We start from the raw sequence: 21,458 nt of genomic DNA on the forward strand, positions 1-21,458 counted from the left end.
CATACTAAAGTAACCTGTGAGGAGAATAATACTGACTTCTGTAATTCACTTTAAAATACTCTAGAGTGGTGGTGGGGGAGTGAGAGGGGAACAAAATAAGAATGCTAAGTGTTAAAACTCAGTGACGCATACATGGGACCTCGATTCACTATTCTGTATTTTCATTTACAAACTATTATTTAACATGCAAATTTATCACAGTACACAGTTTATCTCCTGAAATAATGAAATTATCTCACCTACTTACACCACTGGACTTTTTCATAGCCTTTTCACAGAAATTCTCCTTCTATCTCAATTCAATTCTCCTTTTGACCGCTACAGAGATAACTGCTTGAGAGAACTCTCTGGACTGTTCAGTTAATTAAGAACACCACCTACCCTGAGCTTGTAGAAGTTTAAGGGTAGCTTCGGCTCTGGCTCTGGCTTCTCTCTGGGATTTAGTTAAAAGTTTCCCCTCTTTTTTCAAGCGTTCTTTCCTTTCCTTTTCTTTTTGCTTTTTCCTTTCTCTTTTTTCTTGTTCCAATCTTTCCTATAAAAGAAGACATAGCAGACAAAACTGTATTAGCTTAACAAATTACAAAATTTAAAAGCAAACACCCCAAATTTCTAACAAAGCTCTTGAGATACATGCAGAGTATTATGTTAGGAACTTCCCAATGAAAGTATTTTAAATGTACATAATGAGTATAATTAGTATCACGTGAGGGTAACAATGTAAAAGCAACTCCTGTCTGTACCCGAGGAAATAAGGCAGGATTTTCTGTACTTATCTTATTATCTATATCTGAACAATAATGTAACTGAACTACCATGTAACTAAGAAAGTTTTACAATTAGAAAGCTAGAGATGTGTTATGAGAAGAGGATTTAAGTAGAATGTGTCAATGTCAGCAACTTCACAAAAACATACCTCTTCTTTACGCTTGGCTTCTAACTCTTCAAGCCGTTTTATCCGTTCTTCCTCCTCTCTCTTCTGTCTTTCCTCCTCTTCTTTAAGCTTAGCCAGAGCTTCTTGCATAGCCTTAACTGTGGCTTTGCTAGGTCCTTTCTTCTTTTCTTTCTCCTTTTCTTCCTTTTCTCCTTTCTTTTTCTTCTTATCTTTTTTCTTTTTGTCTCCTTCATTGTCATCTACCAAAAAAAGAGGCAAAGAGTATTTTTAAGTCACTTCCTACAACAGGGGTGAGCAAACCCTAGAATCCAGGGACTACAATGGGCCAGCAGCAGACTAAGGTCGTTAGGCATCAAGGCCTCCTGAGCACTTGGGAGGAGCTGGTGCAGCTCAGAACCACCCAGCTGGCTTCCTTAGACGCCTATGATGCTGGTGTTACTCTGAGTTATCCTAAGGGATTCGAGAAGACAGGAAGATGCTGTCAGAAGGGAGAAGATACACTGTACCTAATGCTTCTGTAAGATGGAGATGATAAGAAGCCTACCTTAAGGGGACAGATACTAGGATAAAACACAAAAATACAAATATGTCCCAAGAACTCTTTAGCATTATACTGAAGAATGAAAGATTCTGAAGCTACATTCATGATGGTTCTCCTCAAAGATGTCCAGACAGTAAGAATTTGAGAGGTTTAAAAGCTATGCCAATTTTCCCATTAAAAGTTTTCCAGTCTAAAGGAAAAATTATGTAAATCACTTGATCTTTGTTTTCATTCTGAATAAGAGGAGGAAGTTTAACTAGATAGCTTTTTTTTGTTAACGGGTTCTGGTACAAAAACATGGCTCACTATTGCTTAAAAGACATTAACTAATTTTAGTATATTGTTTTTCCATTTCATTTTCATTTAAAAACCTGAATTAGGTTTTTGATAACAGGAGAGAATTCAGGTATCATCTCACACTGAGTTATCAAAAGGAACAATAAATTTTTCATTAAGCAACTTCCAGTATTCATCAGCAGCAAAAAATTGTTTTCCAAAGTGAAATTCCACAAAAATCCCAGTTTGTGTACAACTCATTTGAAAGATACTTTATACTACATACATGTTTAGCAACAAAAATCAATTTAAAACAAGTACTTAGACTAATTTTTTTTATGCATCTTACAACTCAGTACCTTTATAACCAAGGACAAATAACAAATGACTTTGGAGCATAACAATCAAAATTCAGATTAACTGAAGACTTCCCCAGTGGTCCAGTGTTTAAGAATCTTCCTGCCAAAGCAGGGGACAGGGTTCAATCCCTGGCCCAGGAAGATCCCACATGCTACGAGGCAACTAAACCCATGCTCCACAATCACTGAGCCCAAGCTCCTAGGACCTCCTGTGCTCTGCAACAAGAGAAGCCACCACAATGAGAAGCCCACACACCACAAGAAAGGGAGTATCCCCTGTTCGTCGCAACTACAGAAAGTCTGTGCATAGCAACGAAAACCCAGCACAGCAAATAAACAAAGGAACTAATTATGAATCCAAGCCTCTGGCCCTTCTGTCAATATTATTACCAACCTTCTGCGCCTATGGGACCCTCTCCTTTCTCTTCAGAGGCAGGAGCTGCCCCAGAGTCAAGTGTCACTTTGGATTTCAGAGCTTCCTCCTCAGGTTTCCGCTGAGATTCTTTTGGTTTACCCAGATCCTTTTTACCAGACTCCAGCTCTTCTTTTTCTTTCAGCTTCCGAAGTTTTGCCTTTTCTTCATCCCGTTTTTTTCTCTCACGCTCTTTCTTCTCTGCCTTCTTTTGAGCCACTGTCTTAATTTTGAAGGACGAGTCATCATCTTCATTTCCACTCTCGACAGTAGGACCTGGCTTGTTTTTCTGATTTTTTTTCTGTCCTTTCCTGGATTGCAAAAATTCATCTGATTCATCACCACTTTCACCAGAAGAATGTGCTCTCATACGCTCTTTAATTCTTTTACTGTTATCCTCATCCTCTTCTGATGCATCACGCTTCTTATTTGATTTCTGAGCTTTCCCCTTTGCTTTTTTGGATAGTTTATTAAAATCATCATCATCATCACTCCCAGAGTACATTTCCACTTTGGGTTTTGCAGTCTTTTTTGACTTTGAATCTTTTTCTTCCAATTCTTCACTATCATTATCTTCAAAACTCTGTTTTTTGCCTTTCTGTCCTTTCTTTTTCTTATCTTGTTTTGAGATGGGTTCATCTTCATTATTTTCTGTTGGCTAAAACATGTCCACTGTTAGAAATATTAACAGCATTATATTTTATTTTTAACTGAAGCTGTTCAAAGTCATGTACTTCATTAAGTACACATGGAAAAAACTATCAAAAGAATTTTAAACTACGGCTCTTTTATAAGAATATAAAACTCAAGCAAGTCCCAGCAGCTGGCCTGGGACTCAAGCACATCTCACAGTCACTGGAAGTTTTGGAACCCAGTGCTCTGAAGCAGACATTAATCACAGTCCAGCTCACTATCTTCCTCATATGGCATAAAAAACCTTCGGGGAAAATTGAAAGAAAAAATATCTACCCCTCTCTCATTACTCTGAGGCTCATCCAATTTCAAAGGATGGAAAGGAAATAATATAGAAAATGGAGGTAGAGTTGTGAAATGTTGTATTTCCAAATGTACCAATTTTATAAACTGGCAATATAAAGTGAAACAGCTTTAGATTCCCAAATAAAGTATCTTTATATCTGTGAAAGACTTCAAAATTTATTATTGCTTTCCTAGAAACTGTTTTCCCCCTTTGGTATCAGCTAGAAACTTCTAACCAACATAATACATTGCTCAAAAATTTCCAAAGGCAGTGCCTAAAAACGGAGCTAGGAAGAAGCATGAACAAGTAGCAGTGATCTGTATCTCACCTTGACCGCAGCAGGCTCTCTGTCAGCTTTGATGCCTTGAGCTTCCCAAGACAATTCTTCCAGTTCTTTCAGGATATCATCTTCACTGGAAACGGGTTAAAATACAGTTTGAGATACTGAATCAGTTTAATAAGTAAATCTAGCACCAAAGCTAAGAAAAATCAAATATATTTAAAATCTACTTACTCAAAGTCTTGTCTTTTTTTCTCCTTTTTCTTTTTCCCCTTTGCCTTTTGAGGTTCTTGCTCCTTGGCAGCACCAGCTCCTTCTATTTCTGCAGCCAAGGCATCAAGATCAATGTCATCCTTGGCACTTAATGAAAACAAAGGAGACCCAAGTGTTACTCAAGAGAAAAATAATAAATCTACCACATTCACTTACATAAAATTTTCTCTTCATTTTAGCATTTTTCATGCATTGGCAGCCCACTGAAAAAAAATCACTTGACAAGGTCTTTCATGACAACACTTGGGTTTTATTTACTCAGACTCTCTGCATCTACTTCAATAAAGTGTGAGTTACGCTCAAACCCAGAAAGAGTCGTAATGAAGAGCTCCAGGGAGAAAATCTAGGTAATCAAGAAAAGGAAATTCATGCTTGTGTTCAAGTAACCCTAAAGAAGAAAAGGAAATTCACTTTTGTTGATACCAAAGTTTCTTTTGTGTGTGTGAATATCTGAATGGAGTTACTTATAAATGAAAAGAACTTAAAAGAGAAAAATATTATTACTTGATTGTCAGTAAAACCTAAATCTTTGGAAATCTTTGCAGCTTTACTTGGAAAAGCAGAAATTTTAGAGTTGAAAGGAACTTTCATCGAGGGGAAACAAAGATGCAAAAAAGTTTGAGTGCTTTCAGCAACTCATGACCACACATCCAAATCTAATAAATTAGGAAGGACTGAGTAAATAAAACACACAGAACAGCCCCCAAATCCAGAACCAAACCTGCTCACCACCTTTTACATTCCTGGTTTCATTTCTGGTTCCATCCCCCAATATCCTCATCTACCAATATAATTTTATTTAGAGCAAAACAAACTAAATTCCATTAAAACCTACAGAAAACAGAGGAGGTCAGTCCGAGACACACAGGTAGAAAAGGTGTATGAATTCAAATAATGATGCAATAAGAAAACAAGGACCTCATGCAACATGGCCTCCACTGGTGGGTGCCTTTTTGCAAAGATGCTTCACTTCAACAAAAACAATTCCTAATATGAAATACGTAATTTTAAGATCTGGAGAAGGAAATGACAACTCACTCCAGTATTCTTGCCTAGGAAATCCCACAGAAAGAAGGAACCTGGTGAGCTACAGTCCGTGAGATCACAAAGAGTCAAGCACAATTAGCAACTAAACAACAACAACAAATTTTAAGATTAGGTGGCAAGACACTGAGGACACAGAATTTATACTCAAGAAGCTTCAAGGAGAGACAGCGAGAGAGAAAATGAGTAAATCAGGAACTGCAAAATGCTAAACGCCACAAAATAACGGAATTTAATGCCTCTAAGTGACACATCAGAATTGAATGTGTTCCCTTTTGTCCTATATTTTAGACAGTGTATTTGAAGGAGATTACAGAACACAGAACCGCTGTACTGGTGGTAACTTTCCAAAGCACCAAATCAAGAAAGAGAAAGTCAGATACTTCACAGCTGAGGGAAACTCTGACCCGAGTTACTGAAGGAAAAAAGAAGCTAACCAGGCAAAGGAGGCCCATGTATCAGACACAATGAGCGCAAAAACCTAAAGGTAATAACACACACAGGGCCTCAGGAGGACTCAAAAAAGGGTATCTGAACCAATTGAGAAGCTTTTTTACAGGCTACTGATTTCTTAATCCCACTCAAGATCTAGGGAACCAGAATCTGGGGTGGGAGCTAGGCAACGTATGTTTAGCTATCTTCCCAGGTGACTGCAAGTCAGATTTGAACTGTTTTTCTTTTTTTAATAAATGAAGAAATTGAAGCACAGAGAACTTGTCCAGAATCAGACAAGGCAGAGACGGGACTTGAACCCAGGAAGCTCTGATTCTGAAGTTGGAAGATCTTAACCCTGCTGACATAATCAAATTTGCATTTTAGAAAGCTGCCTCTGGTATAAATGACAGGGCAGAATCCCAACTAGTTAAGAAGCAAGAAAAGGTAGGAAGCTTTTACAGTTAATTGGGATGACAAACTCCTGACTTGCAGCACTGGCAGGCAAGATGAAGACCTATGAGTCAGGTAAATACTAAGGGATCAATCAGCACCACCAGTGACTAACTGAATGTACACAGAATGGGGACGGGAAGAATCAAGGCCAAACCTCAGGTCTCATCAGGTAACAGGAACCTCAGCCTGGCCCAGCATCAGCCATCTGGCCCAGCTTGAGATCAACCAGCACTATCTCCAAAGGCAGCCCTGCCAACATTTCACAAGACAGAAGTCTAACAGGGTGAGAAGGGAAGGTGAAGGTGGTTAATACTGAAACTTGGCACCTCACCTCCAAAACTTTGTCAGCCCTCACCTAACTATACTCATCTAATCAAAACAGTTGGCTATACTGCCACAATATTCATTAACAAATAGCTTTAGACTAACAAAACACGGAACTACATCCGTATGCCACTGAGTTTGAAAAGCTGCTTCTGGGTAGTAAAAGAAGTTAACAGTTTCTTAATGCTTTCTGTGTCTCAGGCATTGTGCTGACCAATCACCAGACACACTATTTATTATGCCATTAATCCTCCTTAACAACTCTATTAAAGTAAGCTTCAAGATGATAAATAGTTCATAAAAGGCATCCTGCTAGAAACTCACACACCAGGAACTCAAGCCCAAATCGGACACCAAAACTGTAGTGACTTCCCAGAAAATGGGAAATTCAGTAATCAAGTTTCTGAAAATTATTTGAGAAATCCATATACAACTACAAAATATATCAATGATATAGCAATGCTTAACAGTCTTAATTACCGTGATTTTTAAAGCATTCTTTCAATGTGTACAGAACTTCCTGCCCTGGATTCAAAAGAATGTCCTAAAATGTCAACCCTATTACAACAGGACATGAAAGTGACATATAGTGTCAGTGATTTAACTTGAAACTTTAAATCATACTCTATCTACTCTCTACATTTCAGTCCTACCTTTCTACCTATCCATACACACTACAGCTTTAAGATTTTAACGAACTAAGAGTCAAATCTAAAATCCAGTCATGCTAATAATGAATGCTTTAAAATCTTTAAGGAATCTGTATTTTTCCAAAGGTATATCTTTCTGCAGACTTTTTCCTTTATCAAAGTTACAGTATTCCTACTAATATTTCCCCTTATAGCTCCTAATCCTTTATTCCAAACTTACTGCAAACTTACAGAAATAAAAGGCAATTTTCCATGGTACTCAATCAAGGCAGTGTTTTCAGAGGCCACACTCCTCTGTCAAGACAGAAAAAATGTTATAACTGAATGGCCTTTAAAAAATGAAGCTATTAAGAATATTGCATGTGCAATTCAAGAAACAGCTGAACCACTTTCTGAAGTGGTTTCCCACTTAATATTCACACCAACGATATTGATGTATCTCCATATATACACCAATATCTGCAGTATCTCCATAGAGATATGCATTTTCTCCCACACTCCAGCTTATTATTTAGTATTATGTCTACTGTTCCTTCAAGTTGTTCTAATAGATGTATGGTGATAAAGTCTTCCTTTTCAATTCCTTGAAGGCTAGAGAAGTTAAACATTTTTTCATGTATTTGCCATTCACACATATTCAGTGAAATGTCTCTTCATTTCTTTTACCCATTTTCTAGTTGGAATCATTTTCTTTTAATGTTGAGTTTTCAGAACTCTTTTACATATGGTTTGTTTATATATACTCCCTTCCAATTTGTAGCTTGTCCTTCCGTTCACTTAACAGGGTTTTTAACCAGAGCAAAAATTTTGAATTTTCATGAGGTACCATTTTCATGAGGTACCATTTATCAAGTTTGTTCTTTATGCTTTTGATGTCATGAAAAAGAACTTTTCACCAGCTCCTAGGTCCTGAAGATTTTTAACTGTGTTGTGTTTCAAACATTGGGTATTTCAATGTCAATTGATTTTTTGCCTTTGGGTAGCCAACAGCTCCAGCAACATTTCAACTATCCATTCAACACGGAATTGCCTTTGCACCTCTGTCAGAAACCACTCGGCTGTGCTCGTATGGGGCTATTTCTAAGTCTTCCATTCTGCTCTATTTACTGATGTGTCCTTCTCTGACACTACTAAACTGTCATGATTAATGTGGCCATAAATCTTGAAATGAAATGGAATGATTCCTTTCATGATCAGAATTGCTTTCTCTATTCTTAATTCCTTTGACTTGTCAAATAAATTTTAGAATATTCTTGGGCAAGTTCACCAAAAAATTCTTCAACTGCATTAACTGTACATGAATTTAAAGAAAACTGACATTTTTACTATGTTGAGTTTCCAACCTGTGAACACAGTATGTCTCAATGTATTTAAATCTTCTTTAATTTTTTCCATCAGTGTATGTATTTAATTTTTAAAGTAATCTGAACTGGTATTTTTAATTTGTTTCCACATCAGTTCAGTTCAGTTCAGTTCAGTCACTCTGTCGTGTCTGACTTTTTACAACACCATGGACTGCAGCACTCCAGGATTACTTTTTCCATCACCAACTCCCAAAGCGTGCTCAAACTCATGTCCATCGAATCAGTGATACCATCCAACCATCTCATCCTGTCATCCCCTTCTCCTCCTGCCTTCAATCTTTCCCAGCATCAGGGTCTTTTCCAACGAGTCAGTTCTTTGCATCAGGTGGCCAAAGTGCTGGAGTTTCAGCTTCAGCATCAGTCCTTCCAATGAATATTCAGGACCGATTTCCTTTAGGATTGACTGGTTTGATGTCCTTGCAGTCCAAGGGACTCTCAAGAGTCTTCTCCAACACCACAGTTCAAAAGCATCAATTCTTCGGCACTCAGCTTTCTTTATAGTCCAACTCTCACATCCATACATGACTACTGGAAAAACCGTAACTTTGACTAGATGGACCATTGTTGGCAAAGTAATGTCTCTGCTTTTTAATATGCTGTCTAGGTTGGTCATAGCTTTTCTTCCAAAGAGTAAGTGTCTTTTAATTTCATGGCTGCAGTCACCATCTGCAATGATTTTAGAGCCCAAAAAAATAGTCTCTCACTGTTTCCACTGCTTCCCCATCTATTTGCCATGAAGTGATGGGACCAGATCTTAGTTTTTTAAGTGTTGAGTTTTAAGCCAACTTTTTCACTCTCCTCTTTCACTTTCAACAAGAGGCTCTTTAGTTCTTCACTTTCTGCCATAAGGGTGGTGTCATCTGCATATCTGAGGTTATTGATATTTCTCCCAGCAATCTTGATTCCAGCTTGTGCTTCATCCAGTCCAGCATTTCTCATGATGTACTCTGCATATAAGTTAAATAAGCAGGGTGACAATATACAGTGCACTGATGTACTCCTTTCCCAAAATGGAACCACTCTGTTGTTCCATGTTCAGTTCTAAGTGTTGCTTCTTGACCTGCATACAGATTTCTCAGGAGGCAGGTAAAGTGGTCTGGTATTTCCATCTTTAAGAATTTTCCACAGTTTGTTATGATCCACACAGTATATGTTTATGCGTTTATATGTTTATCCACACAGTGTATGTTTCCATATACTCATTCCTAATACACAAAAATGTGACTGAATTGTTTATGCTGATCTGGTACTGCAACCACCCACTTACAGAATTCACTTATTAGTTCTTTGCAGTAAGCAAGGAGTTATGATTTGAAGTTAAAAGTACAATTCAGAAAAAAAAAATTGGACTTCATCAAAATTTAAAATATCTACTGTACAAGAGACCATGTGAAGGGAATGTAAAAAAACAAGCTACAAAGTAGAAGAAAGTATTAGCAAAGTACATATCTGGGCCAGCGGGGAGAGAGGGGAATTAGTATCTAAACTATATAAAGAAATTTCCAAACACATCAGTAAAAATCCAAACAATCCAATTAGAAAATGGACAAAGGGCATGAAAAGATATTTCACTAGAGCATTTACAGATAACAAATAAAGGATGTTTCACACCATGAGCTGTTTGGGAAATTCAAACTAAAACCACGTTGTGCTATCACTACACACCAGCATAATGTCCTCTCTCCAAACAACAGTGATAACACCCGTGGTGGTTGAGGACACAGAGGACCTGGATCACTCACACACTGCTGGTGGAAAGGCAAACTGGTACAGCCACTCTGGAAAACAGTCTATCATTTTCCTGTAGAACTAAAAAGTACTTACCATATGATCCAGCAACTGCACTCATGCTCATTTATCCCAGAGTAACAAAAAACATATCTCATGCAGAAACTTGTAGACAAATGTTTGTTGCATAAACAAAAACTGGAAATAACCCATACATCCTTCAATGGGTGAATGGTTAAATAAACCGTGGTTCATCCCCATTCCATGAAATACTATTCAGCAACAAAATGGAATGAACTACTGATACATGTGGGCTTCCTTTGCGGCTTAGCTGGTAAAGAATCAGCCTGCAACGCGGGAGACCTTGGTTTGCTCCCTGGAGAAGGGAACGGCTACTCACTCCAGTATTCTAGCCTGAGAATTCCATGGTCTGTATAGTCCATGGGGTCACAAGGAGCTGGACATGACTGAGCAACTTTCACTTCATTCACTGATACGTGCAACAACTTGGATGGCTCTCAAGAAAATCAGACTGAATGGAAAGAAGCTAATTCCCAAAGGTTATATGCATATATGACTCCACTTATATGAATTTTTGAAAATAAAAGATTTTATTCAAGTATAGAACAGATTCATCATTACTAGGGGTTAGTAGGGGGAGGTGCACAGGAAGGAGATGATTATGATTACAAATGAAAAACATGAAGGATCCCTGCAGTGATGTTCTGTATTTTGACTACGGCAGTGAATTTACAAATCTTCCAATGTGATAATACTGTGTAAAACTAAACACAAGCATACACACGTGTGCTAGTACAAGTGAAACTGGGAAAATCTGAATACGATCAGTGAACTGTACCAGTGTCAATATTCGGGTTGTGATACTGTACAGTTTTGCAAGATGTTATTAGAGGAAACTGATTAAAAGATACAGGAGTCTATTAATTCTTACAACCACATGTGAATTGGCAATAATCTTAAAAGTTTAATTAGCAAAACTAAACAGTTTAAATAAGAAGGCAAACCTTATACTGAGAAAAAGATTTTGCAATAATATATCTAATGAAAGATTTGTCTATAACATATTAAATTTCTACAGCTCAACATTAAAGAACACAATTTTTAAATAGGCAAATGATTTCAATACGTAACCAAATGAGATATGACAATGACAAACACATGACAAGATGGTCAGTACCATTAACTAAATGTAAGTCAAACCACAATGATGTGCCACTCCACAACCACCAGAACGACTAAAAGGACTGATAATACTGTGTTGAGAGAAGATGTGGAGCAACTGGAACACACCCCTAGAGGGAATGCAAAAATGGCACAGTCACTTTGGAAAAGAATTTGGCAGTTTCAAGTGAAACATACACACTTACCATAAGACCCAGCAATCCCACTCCTAGGTATTTATCTAAGAGAAACGAAAACATATGTCCATACAAGGACCTGTACTCAAATGTCCACAGAAGCTTTAGTCATAATCACAAGAAGCTGCAATAAAAACTAAATATCCAGCTGCCCTTCCCTGGTGGCTCAGATGGTAAAGAATCTGCCTACTATTCGAGAGACCTGGGTTCAGTCCCTGGGTTGGGAAGATCCCCTGGAGGAGGGCATAGCAAACCCACTTCCCTGGAGAATCCCCATGGACAAAGGAGCCTGCTGGGCTAGAGTTCATGGGGTCCAGAGTCAGACATGACTGAGCAACTAGGCATGGCATGGCACCCACATAATAGACTACTACTCAATAATAAAAATAAAGAATTCATATTATACACACCAACACAGAGGAATCTCAAAAGTATTACTTTAAAAGAAACCCAGCCAGTCAATAAAGGCTACATCCTCTATGATTCTACTTACATGAATTTCTAGAAAAGGGAAAATTACAATAACCTACCCCCCCCCCCAAAAAAAAGCTACAGTTATTTTTGGCCTGAAAGGATTGCCTACAAAGGGTCATGAACTTCTAGGGCTAATGGAAATATAAAATATCAGCCAGGGAATCTTCCCAACCCTGGGATTGAACCCAGGTCTCCCACATGGCAGGCAGATTCTTTACTGTCTGAGCCGCCAGGGAAGCCCTGGTGAAAGAAGCACAACTGTATAATTTGCCAAAGCTTATTGACGCCACACTTGAAATTTGTGTATTTGGTGTCGATTATACCTCAAAGAGAATTTAAATCTCTAGGGATACTATAAAAGCAGTTGAGAGGTTACAGAATGGATTTATCAATTTATCGAAAACAGTGAAGTTAAAATTATATATATCTAATATGTCATTTTATTCATTTTTACAAGTTATGAAAATAAGAATCAACATATAATATTTTTATAATACCTTAATCTCTACTAACACAATGTAATATGTAACTGAAATGATATTACTGTGAAGAAGTCTTTTAAAAATACGGTTATTTATTAAGTGTACGTAAAAGCATGTGATCAACTTCGGTGCTTGGCTTTTTGGAATAATCAAAAAATACATATAAAAATTTAAAATGAGACACTTCACTTCGAGATCAATACGCCAAAGCCTTTTAATTACACATAATATAACCCCACCCAAAAAAGTTCCCTGTGAAGAAGTAAAATTAACTTATTTACAAATCTCTCAACTTTGAACTTGGCAAATTCCATTTATTAATGACAGGCATGTTCCACTAAAAAGTTGTCTGCATTAGACAAGAACACAGAAAATCCAATACCCTCCCAAATCAGTCCACAATTCAAAAGCTCCCAGCTCCCAAGGATTCTCTCCTACTACAATACCTTTTCTCCAGCGCCTCTTTATTTTACCCTCTGTGGAGGTCTTACAACCTGGCCCATGATTTCTCCGCCATTCTAAGAACTGGGGGTCTATGCCCCTCCCTTTTAATACAAGATTGTATGTTTGCTCAACTGAATATGGCAGAAATGACGCTACAATTTCTGAGTCCAGGCCTTCTACTTCCTGGCTCTTGAGGTATCTGCTGCCAAGCTAGTGAGGATGTCCAGACCACAGAGAGAGGTCAAGGATGGGTGTTCAGGCTGACATCCCAACCAACAGTTACCATCAACCTCCAGAAGGAAGTGATGGCCAGTGAGGGGACTGTCCAGTGATTCCATCTCAGTCATCGTTTACCTGCAACCACATGGAGACCTCCAAGCAAGGCCCATTTGAGCCCAGTCAACCCTCAGAACCAAGAGAGATGATTATTTTCAGTGTTTTAAACCACTAAGTATGGGAATGACTTGTTAGGGTACGATAATAACTGAAGCACTCACGTGTTTCTTTCTGTCCCTAATAGGATACCAGGGCCTATAAGTAGAAAGCAGAGCGATGGAAGAAGGTAAAATCCAAACCACAACAGGCCTCCTCTCCCCACCCACAACTTGACCCTCCCCAACCCCAGGTGGAAAGAAAAAAAAAAAAGTTCATAATCTCTAAGTACTGAGGGCAGGCATAGTGGTCACTAACCCTTCTCACTTCACTTTGGCTTCTGCTCCTCCCCTTAAACCAGCTTACGAAGAAGAGCAAACAAGACAGAAACCATAAGGACTCCCTTCTTCACTCCGAACTATCTCACCGGTGCCAGGACCAATAAGGAAAACAGCGAAATCTAGTCCTGCCTTCTCCATAAGACAACTTTCAGCATTTCTTTTCCTCCAACATCCATCTCTTCTTACCTCAACACCTGTCAAGCACTCCTTGACAACAGTTAGATATACAAACAGGAAACACAAAGATAAAACAAGAAAGAGTCCAGCAGTCATTGCTCCTCACTAGCTCTCGCCACTTGCACAACCACAGAACCCAACACTCTCCACTTCCTCAATGGAGTTCTATCTTAGATACAGTTCATTAATAAATTCAGAAGTACCTAATCATGTCTTAGAGGAAAACGAAAAGCCCCTCCAACCTTAAAGTTTCCTTATGAACTGAGTCTTGATGCCCTTCAAAGGGCTATGAAACCATACTGCGTCACACAATGCAAGCAAACAGAATGCATCTTGCTACCTCTCACAAAATGGAGCCTAATTCTCCACTTTCTAAATGCCTCATAACTGAAGTACTAAGAACACAAAAGCAAAAGCAAGTACAAGCACCATCTTGTAGCCTTCCAAATATACATATCTAAGTTCACACATTATTATGGATTCCAATGTGTCCAACTATAAAATCAGTTTAGGGCAGCTTTTTCAATCGGAAATGAGTACCCTCAAAGGAGGGCTGGGTAGGATGGGTTCGGTTCAGTTCAGTTCAGTTCAGTTCAGTCGCTCAGTCATGTCCGACTCTTTGCGACCCCATGAATCCCAGCATGCCAGGCCTCCCTGTCCATCACCAACTCCCGGAGTTCACCCAGACTCATGTCCATCGAGTCAGTGATGCCATCCAGCCATCTCGTCCTCTGTCGTCCCCTTCTCCTCTTGCCCCCAATCCCTCCCAGCATCAGAGTCTTTTCCAATGAGTCAACTCTTCCCATGAGGTGGCCAAAGTACTGGAGTTTCAGCTTCAACATCATTCCTTCCAAAGAAATCCCAGGGCTGATCTCCTTCAGAATGGACTGGTTGGATCTCCTTGCAGTCCAAGGGACTCTCAAGAGTCTTCTCCAACACCACAGTTCAAAAGCATCAATTCTTTGGTGCTCAGCTTACTTTATAGTCCAACTCTCACATCCATACATGACCACTGGAAAAACCATAGCCTTGACTAGACGAATCTTTGTTGGCAAAGTAATGTCTCTGCTTTTGAATACGCTATCTAGGTTGGTCATAACTTTCCTTCCAAGGAGTAAGCGTCTTTTAATTTCATGGCTGCAGTCACCATCTGCAGTGATTTTGGAGCCCAGAAAAATAAAGTCTGACACTGTTTCCACTGTTTCCCCATCTATTTCCCATGAAGTGATGGGACCGGATGCCATGATCTTTGTTTTCTGAATGTTGAGCTTTAAGCCAACTTTTTCACTCTCCACTTTCACTTTCATCAAGAGGCTTTTTAGTTCCTCTTCACTTTCTGCCATAAGGGTGGTGTCATCTGCATATCTGAGGTTATTGATATTTCTCCCGGCAATCTTGACTCCAGCTTGTGTTTCTTCCAGTCCAGCGTTTCTCATGATGTACTCTGCATATAAGTTAAATAAGCAGGGTGACAATATACAGCCTTGAAGTACTCCTTTTCCTATTTGGAACCAGTCTGTTGTGGGGAAATGCAGGGTTGTGGATAATTTCAGAAATCTGAAAATTCTCTCCAGTGACTTTTACCTGTTTAATTGAACACTCCGAATTATATGGATTGCCACTTTATCACAGTTTACTGTCACAGAACATCAACCAAGGCTTTTGTTTACAAATCTCCACCAAGTTGTTTCCATTAATGTAAAAGATCAGATGCAAACTTAACATGGAAATTAAACATTTTTCCCAAGACAGTGCTATAAAGCAAAGCTGAAAGTCATTATTTCATACTGAAAAAGATATCAGAAAAATTGAGCCTTTACTAGCATAGGCATGCTGAACTCAAGTTTAGGTTTTGAAGTTTTGCCATCATAGGAAGCAATACATTCACAATAAAATGGTCATTCAGATCCTGCCACTCAAAGAACAAATCCAGGATAAGCAGCATTAGGATCAGCTTGTTGGAAATGCCAAATCTCAGGTCTCACTCAAGACTTACTGAATCAAAATCTCCATTTTAACAAGACCTACAGGTGAGTCACATGCACGTTAAAACATGAGAAGCACTGGTTTAGAATCAACAAAAGTATCATTCTTCACACTGATGCTGCAAATCTGAATGTCCAAAATTTTTATCTTTGTTTCTATTTGATAAGAGTACTTACAATTTCAAACTGCATTAGAGTTTATACTTAGTTTTGGGCTTGAAGAGCAATGTTGGGTAATTTAAGTTGACATTCTCAATTAACACCTTAAGGACACAACTTATGTTCAAAATTAATTGACTGAACTGAATACTTTCAGCATTCACAGATAGCAAACTCAATCTCTTTGTAAAAGAACTCTAGTCCTTAATCACTGTTAGAAGATTATTCTCACCTGGCATAATCAAATACTAATAAAATTTCGATGTAGATAACTACTTTCAGGAGACAGAGCTTCCCACGTGCTGAGACCACGCGCATTAGAATGGTCTGCACCTGAGTACAGGCAACAGCGAAGCAACTCAAGACCTCCTCTCTGTGTTATGCCTATTTTCTGTATTACGATGCAAGCTTCCCTGAGAACAGAAAATGTCTTTCTGTATGCTCAATTCATCTCCCTACCTTTCACAACCAGCAGGGAATGTAACATATTCCTAACAGACACACTATTAAAGAAAAAAACCCTATTCTGGAATGGCAACCACAATTTGCATACCACAGGCAAGCCTCACCAGTTTCATCACTTCAGCTTAATAAAAACCTTGTCTACCACCATAGCAACTACTGTATTTTGATCATTGTAAAACTTCGAAATTGAATTTTCTGAGACAACGGATTCAAACAACAGTTTAAAAATCCCACTGGGAGAAAACCACAATATTTCATTTATCTAACACAGACAGGATTCTCTGTATATGAATTTTCCACATGAATGAAAACATACCATTCTTTAAAAATTATATTTAAGATGTAAAGCTTTCTTTCTTATAAGTATACAATTTCTTACAATTATATAACCTCCTGAAATATTTACACATCTGGGGTTATTTCAATATAATGGGGAGAGGGAGGAGGCGAATGAGTAGAATGTAGATGAAACGCGGTAATCTGTGAATCAATAATATTTGAATGTGAGTGGTGGACAGACGTGTTTAAACTGTTCTACTTCTGTATACGGTTGAAATTTTTGACTTAAGAAAATTTACCTTACAGCAACCAAAACAATGTGGTAGGTTATTGGGATAACCATAAAAAACAAAAGAATAAAACCATCAGTCCAGAAATAACCCATTTATCCGTGGTCACTGATGTGACAGTGCCCAAATCAGTACCTAGGGGAAGACAACAGTCTCAACAAACAGTGCTGGGACTAGACTTCCACACACAAAAGAATAAAGCTGGACCCCTGCCTCACACTACATAGAAACACTAACTCGAAATGGGGTGTAACCTAAATGTTAGTGCTAAAATAACAAAACTCATGAAAACGTATAGGTTCTTCATGACCTGGCATGACTCAGCAGTAGATTCCTTGATACACAAGGAATACCCAAAGCATAAGCAACAAAAACTAGATTTTATTAAAAATTTTAGTAAAAATGACACTCTATCAAGACAGTCAAAAGACAATCCACACAATGGGAGAAGTATTTACAGATCCGTTAAAGATCAAGCATCCTGAAATAACTCACAGCCTGAGAGAAACAAGCCAATTTAAAAATGAGTAGGGACTTCCCTGATGATCCAGTGGTTAAGAATCCACCTTGCAATTCAGGGGATGCAGGTTTGAGTCCTAGTCTGAGAACTAAAATTCCCATATGCCCCGGGGCAACTAAACCCACATGCCTCATCTTGCAAATGCCCACGCCGCACAGCTAAGATTGAACAACAGCCAAATAAATCTTTTTTTAAAAAATGAGTAAAGGACTTGCACAGACGTTTGTCCAAAGATATACAAATGGCCGGGCTTCTCTGGTGGCTTGGCAGTAAACAATCTACCTGCCAAAGAAGGAGACCTGGGTTTGATCCCTGGGTCAGGAAGATCCTCTGAAGAAGGAAATGGCAACCCACTTCAGTATTTTTGCCTCAGAAATCCCACGGACAGAGGAGCCTAGTGAGCTACAGTCCATGGGGTCGAAAACAGTTGGACACAACTTAGCGATTAACCAACAACAACAACAATACAAATGACCAATGAATACATAAAAGATGTTCAACATCATTAGTAACCACAGAAATGCCAATTAAACCACAATGGGACACCACTTTACAACTGCAAGGATGGCTATTAATAATAACAACAAAAAAGGAACAGAACTGTTGGCAATGAAATGAAGAAATCAAAACCCTTGTACGTTCTGGTGGTAATGTAAAACGGTGCAGCTGCGGTGGGAAAGTTTGGTGGTTCCTCAAGAAGGTAAGCCCTGAGCGATCTACCAACTCCACTCCCTGGTGTATACCACACTCAAAAGAACGGAAAACCGGGACTCAAAAAAAAAACCACATACAAATGTTCAGAGCAGCAGGATTTTACCGGGGTCTCCTGCATTGCAGGTGGATTCTTTACCCTGAGCTACCAGGGAAACCCTCAACAGCCAAAAGGTAGAAACAATCTACCTTTTTACAGGTTTACAGGGCTTTAGATACATATGCAAGGCAAAATTTTAAGTCAAATCACTTAAAAAAAATAGAAACAGCACGTTTAAATTCTAATCCAAGATAAGAGGGAGTAAAAATAGAAACAAAAAACTGCAGACTTGGCACAAATTAAAAACAAACCAGGATGGCTGAAATAAGATCATATATATCATTAATTGGGCTTCCCTTGTGGCTCAGATGGTAAAGAATCTGCCTGCAATGCAGGAGACCCATTTTCAATCCCTGGGTCAGGAAGATCCGCTGGAGAAGGGAATGGCTACCCACTCCAGTATTCTTGCCTGGAGAATTCCATGGGTAGAGGCCCCTGGTGGGCTACAGTCCATGGGGTTCCAAAGAGTTGAACATAACTGAGCCACTAACACGGATGTATGCTGCTAAGTCGCTTCAGTCGTGTCTGACTCTGTGCGACCCCAGAGACAGCAACCCACCAGGCTCCCCCATCCCTGGGATTCTCCAGGAAACAACACTGGAGTGGGTTGCCATTTCCTTCTCCGATGCACAAAAGTGAAAAGTCAAAGTGAAGTCGCTCAGTCGTGTCCGACCCTCAGTGATCCCATGGACTGCAGCCTACCAGGCTCCTCCGTCCATGGGATTTTCCAGGCAAGAGTACTGGAGTGGGGTGCCATTGCCTTCTCCGAACACGGATGTATAATCACAAGCAAATTATAAGTAACTCAGAGATATTATCAAATTAATAAAAATTCAATTCTATGAAGTTTATCCAAAGAACTCAAACAAGTACATAGGTTAAAAGTAAAAAAAAGAAAAAAAAAATGAAATTCTCAATAAAACACTAGCAAACCAAATTTAAAAACATATAAAAAGGATCACACACCATGACCAAGTGGGATCTATCCCAGGATTGCAAGTTGGTTCAACACATGAAACCTGATTAATGTAATCCATCATGTATAAATAGGGTAATAAACCAAAACCACATACTCATTGCACAGATGAAGAAATATCATTTTACAAAATGCAACAGCCATTCATTGGAAAAACTGAAAGCCTTCCCCTCCCCCCAAGATCAGAAACAAGACAAGGATGTCCATTTCCCCCCATTCTACCCAACACTGGACAGCAGGATCTAGCCAGAGAACTATAAACCATTTAGACAGGAAAAGAACGGAAAACAAAGAGAAAACTGTCTAGACTTGTAGCCGACATGACCATGTACATAGAAAATACAGAGGAATCCACAATGATTATTTACTTGCTCAGCAGTGTCCAACTCTTTGATACACTATGGACTATATACCCCGCCAGGCTCCTTGGTCCATGGGATTTTCCAGGCAAGAATACTGGAAGGAATGTCATCCCCTTCTCCAGGAGATCTTCCCCACCCAGGGATCAAATCTGGGTCTCCTGCATTGGCAGGTGGATTCCTTACCACTGAGCCACCACGGAAATCCACATATACAACAAACATTTAAGCTATTAATAATATAGGAGGTTCAGTAAGAACAACAGACTGACATATAAAAATCAACTGTATTTAAACTGTGCAATAAACAATCTGGAAATGAAATTTAAAAATAATCCCATTTATGACAGCAAAAAAAAAATGTCTCAATAATTTTTAAAAAGAGTTGCAATTGTTATACACTGAAAACTAAAAAAAAAAAAAAAAAAAAATCACTGGAAAAAACCTGAAGACCTAAATAAATGGAAATACATTTCATGTTCATGGATTTGAAGGTATAACATTGGCAATACTCCCAAAACCAATCTATAGAAGAAATCCTATCTCAATTGAAATCCCAGCTGCCTTTTCTTTTTTTGGGAGGTGGGGGGACGGCAGTAATTGAGAATCTAACCATAAAATCAGTATAGAAATGCAAGGAACCCAGAATAGGCAAAACCAGCTCCAAAAGGAACAGAGAGAAATCATACTTTCCAAATTCAATACTAAAGCTGTAGTAATCAAAACAGTAAGGACAGACCTGGACCAATGGAACAGAACTGAGTCCAGAAATAAAGCACTACATACACAGTCAACTGATCTGAACAAGGAAATAGAGAATGATCTTTAAAAAAAAAAAAATAGGGCTCTGACAACTGAATGTCCACATGCAAAGAAGGAACCTGGTTCCCTGTTGCTGCTGTTAAGTTGTTTCAGTCATGTTCAACTCTTTGCAACCCTATGGACTGTAGCCCACCAGGCTTTTCTGTCCATGGGATTTCCCAGGCAAGAATACTGGAGTGGGTTGTCAGTTCCTCCTCCAGGAGATTTTCCCAATCCAGGGATCAAACCCAGGTCTCCTGCATTAAGATTCTTTACTGCTGATTTCAGACAACAGAAAAAAAATTAACCACAGATGGCTCAAAGATCTAAATGTAAGAACTGAAACTATAAAGCATAGTAAAATTTCATGACCTTAGATTTGGTGATAATTTCTTAGATCTGACACCAAAAGCACAAGCAACTAAAGAAAAAAAACAGATAAACCAGAATTCATCAAAATTAGAAACTTTTGTGCTACAAATACCACCACCAAAAAACTGAAACAACTTCCTATGGGAGAAAAATAAGGATAACGTGCAGAATGAGAGAAAATATTTGCAAACTGTATGTGATAAAGTGGTTTTGCTAAAATATATAAAGAACTCTTATTCCTCAATAATAAAGAACTCAATTTTAAAATGAGCAAAGGATCTGAACAGATAGTTCTCCAAACAAGATATACAAATACAAGTCTAATAAACATAAGATACTCAACACCTTAAGCCATCATGAAGTGCAAACCAAAAGCCACAATAAGATACCACTTCACACCAACTAGAATGGCTATCATCAAAAAGTCAGATGATAATAAGTGTTGACAAAGATGCAGAGAAACTGAAACTCTAATACATTGTTGGTTGGAATATAAAACTGAGCAGCAGCTTTGACAGTTCCCGGAAAACAAGTTAACCTACTCAACAGTTTCTAAAAAAGTTAAATCTAGAGTGACCAAGCAATTTCACTCTTAGGCATATACCCACACGAAAACTTACACACTTATAAGGTATAAGTTTATACTTAAAACTTATAATGGTTCAAAATTCAAAAGAGCCAAAAAGTGGGAAAAACCCCTATCTTCACTAACTGATGTATGGATGGGTTAATCAAATGTGGCACATTCATACAATGAATTCT

At 38.5% G+C, this 21,458-nt stretch overlaps 1 protein-coding gene across 4 annotated transcripts in view; it reads right to left on the reverse strand.

The window, feature by feature from the left end:
* The window catches only part of EIF5B (eukaryotic translation initiation factor 5B), a 76,731-nt gene that overhangs the window by 42,984 nt on the left and 12,289 nt on the right, over positions 1–21,458 (reverse strand). For 2 of the 4 annotated variants that reach the window (XM_086327971.1, XM_086327970.1), the window contains exons 2-7: positions 7,150–7,212; positions 3,974–4,099; positions 3,788–3,872; positions 2,463–3,138; positions 914–1,131; positions 382–532 (exon numbers count right to left, since the gene is read on the reverse strand). In XM_086327971.1, the coding sequence (XP_086184097.1) occupies positions 382–532; positions 914–1,131; positions 2,463–3,138; positions 3,788–3,872; positions 3,974–4,099; positions 7,150–7,172 (1,279 nt within the window). In that variant the 5' untranslated portion in view covers positions 7,173–7,212. The remainder of the gene's footprint in view (positions 1–381; positions 533–913; positions 1,132–2,462; positions 3,139–3,787; positions 3,873–3,973; positions 4,100–7,149; positions 7,213–21,458) is intronic. The other 2 variants (XM_086327969.1, XM_086327968.1) reach the window with 1 other exon arrangement.

The sequence above is a fragment of the Bos grunniens genome, chromosome 11, assembly GCF_055505025.1.
Source record: "Bos grunniens cultivar Pamir isolate PY7600 chromosome 11, Bosgru_T2T1.0, whole genome shotgun sequence".
Taxonomy (NCBI): domain Eukaryota; kingdom Metazoa; phylum Chordata; class Mammalia; order Artiodactyla; family Bovidae; genus Bos; species Bos grunniens.